Source organism: Bison bison, unplaced genomic scaffold, assembly GCF_000754665.1.
Source record: "Bison bison bison isolate TAMUID 2011002044 unplaced genomic scaffold, Bison_UMD1.0 scf7180017864495, whole genome shotgun sequence".
NCBI classification, from domain to species: Eukaryota; Metazoa; Chordata; class Mammalia; order Artiodactyla; family Bovidae; genus Bison; species Bison bison.
This window is the reverse complement of record NW_011495054.1, coordinates 11,799,379-11,801,593: the sequence shown is the minus strand read 5'-3', so window position 1 is coordinate 11,801,593 and position 2,215 is coordinate 11,799,379. Positions and strand designations below refer to the sequence as shown.

At 59.4% G+C, this 2,215-nt stretch overlaps 1 protein-coding gene across 7 annotated transcripts in view; it reads right to left on the bottom strand.

Moving 5' to 3' along the window:
• The window catches only part of EMID1 (EMI domain containing 1), a 40,673-nt gene that overhangs the window by 33,722 nt on the left and 4,736 nt on the right, over positions 1 to 2,215 (bottom strand). For all 7 annotated transcript variants that reach the window (XR_824230.1, XM_010828721.1, XM_010828720.1 and 4 more), the window contains exons 2-3: positions 580 to 693; positions 19 to 122 (exon numbers count right to left, since the gene is read on the bottom strand). Coding sequence is in view for 6 of the 7 variants with exons in the window: in XM_010828721.1 (XP_010827023.1) it covers positions 19 to 122; positions 580 to 693 (218 nt within the window). In the remaining variant the exon portion in view is untranslated. The remainder of the gene's footprint in view (positions 1 to 18; positions 123 to 579; positions 694 to 2,215) is intronic.

Sequence of the window (2,215 nt, the reverse complement as noted above, 5' to 3'; positions counted from 1 at the left end):
GGCCCCAGGCAGTCCTACCTTCCTCGCAGCTCGGCCCCGAGTGCCCGGGGCAGCACCTCCACTCACGGGCCGTCACCATCTTGTACATCACCTTGTACGTGGGTCTCACCACTGTCCTGTAGCTGAAAGAGCGCCCGGGTCGCCCGGCTCAGACAGGGCCTCCCGCTCCCTCTCCCGCCCTCCGTGAGGACAAGCCCAGGGTCCTGGGATCCTCTGCCACTTCCAGGCCTCTCTGGAGCGTCCCTCCTCTTGAATTCTGGGCCTCAGCCCTTCCAGTCCGTCCCCAGCCCCTGGCCAGGGGTGGGGAATCAAGAAAATAACTGGACAGGAAGCCCTTGTGAGCTGGGCTGGCCCGTCCTCCAGCTGTGAACGCTCACTGAGTGAAGGTGTGCGGGTGAATGGGGGAATCCTCCCCCTGGAAGCTCTCCAGGGTGGCCCAAGAGCCAAAGGGGGGGTGCCGGGAAACGGGCAGTGGGCCCTCTGTCCACCCACCCTTGGGGTCCCCGGCTTCCCCTCAGCCCCAGCTCTTCGACCACAGCAGGAACGCCAGCAGCTCCTGCTCCACACGGTCTCGCTCACCTGTTCCCAGGGCAGCTCATCGGCCAGGGGCAATTCTGCAGCACCCTCTGCAGGTAGGTGCCATTCTGCACGTGGCACGAGACAGTGCGGGTCACCACATAGGAGCACCAGTTCCTGAAACAGACAGGAAGCCCAGGGCTCACCTGCAGCATGCACTCTCTCTCTCCCTCTCTCTCTCTCTCTCTCTCTCTCTCTCGGGGAGCCTCAAGACTCCAGGCAGGGCGACCCATGAGCCCTCCGAGCCCTTGGGCCCTGGTGGGAGTCTCCCTGCTGCTGCGGTTGAGGAGTGACTTCCAGAGCCCTGTGTGGGGGCGGGGGTGGGTCAGACAATGGAAACCTGGCCCTGGTGTCTCCACCCCCAGCCCTTGGCGTTTCCTGCGCCCACTCCTGCCACGGGCCCCTCACCTCCAGGCCTTTGCTGGGTCCGCTCCTGGAGCACCCTCCCCCCGGTTCTCTCCTGGCACCTCCCACCCGCTGTGCTGTCACCTCTCCCTGAGTCCTCGCCCACCTCTGCCCCCATCTGAGCAGAGCGGTGGTTCTCCGCTCTGTATCCCTGTCACGCTGAATTCAGCTGGTGAGTCACATCCACCCCCTCCCTCCCTGAGGCATGTGGGAGACAGGCCCTGCCTCACTTATCCTCAGGTCCCCTCTGTGTGACAGCCGGGAGCAAGGTCACCACCCCAAGTGTGGAGGACTGGCTCCTTCAAATGCCACCGAATAATTATCCTGAGCTGCACATATTGAGCCCTGACTGTATACCAAAGGTATTTACATCAACTTTCCTAGTGGTTTAGTGGCTAAGACTCTAAGCTCCCAATGCAGGGGGCCCAGGTCCCATCCTTGATCAGGGAACAAGATCCCTCACACTGCAACTAAGACCTCAGTCAGTCAGTTCAGTTGCTCAGTCGTGTCTGATTCTTTGTGACCCCATGAACCGCAGCACGCCAGGCCTCCCTGTCCATCACCAACTCCCAGAGTTCACCCAAACCCATGTCCATCGAGTCGGTGATACCATGCAACCATCTCATCCTCTGTCATCCCCTTCTCCTCCTGCCCTCAATCTTTCCTAGCAGCAACTAAGACCTAGCAGAGTCAAATAAATAAATATGCAAAAAATAAATATATTTACATCATCTTCCCACAGCCTGAACATCACCCGCCTCATTTAATAGAGGGGTAAACTGAAGCAAGATTGAGGGCAGGAGGAGAAGGGGGCCACAGAGGATGAGATGGTTGGATGGCATCACCAACTCAATGGACATGAATTTGACCAAACTCCAGGAGATAGTGAAGGACAGGGGAGCCTGGCATGCTGAAGTCCATGGGATTGCAGAGTCAGACATGGCTGAGCGACTGAACAATAACAAACTGAGGCTCAGTGAGGGGAGAAAACTGTTGATGTTACTGAGCTGGTGCCTGGAGGGTCTGGATTTGAACCCAGGGATATGGATGCTTAGCCCTCCCCCCGCCTCCCTCCCAGGGCCCTGGGCTCCGATCTCCTCCCCATCTCCTGGGCTACGGTCTGTGGCTCTGTGAAGGCCTCTGCCTGGGAACCTGCTGACCCCGGGCTCCAAGCCACAAAGGAAAGTCTGGAGGGGTGGGGGCTTGAGCTGAGAGGGTCACCTGAAGCGGTCAT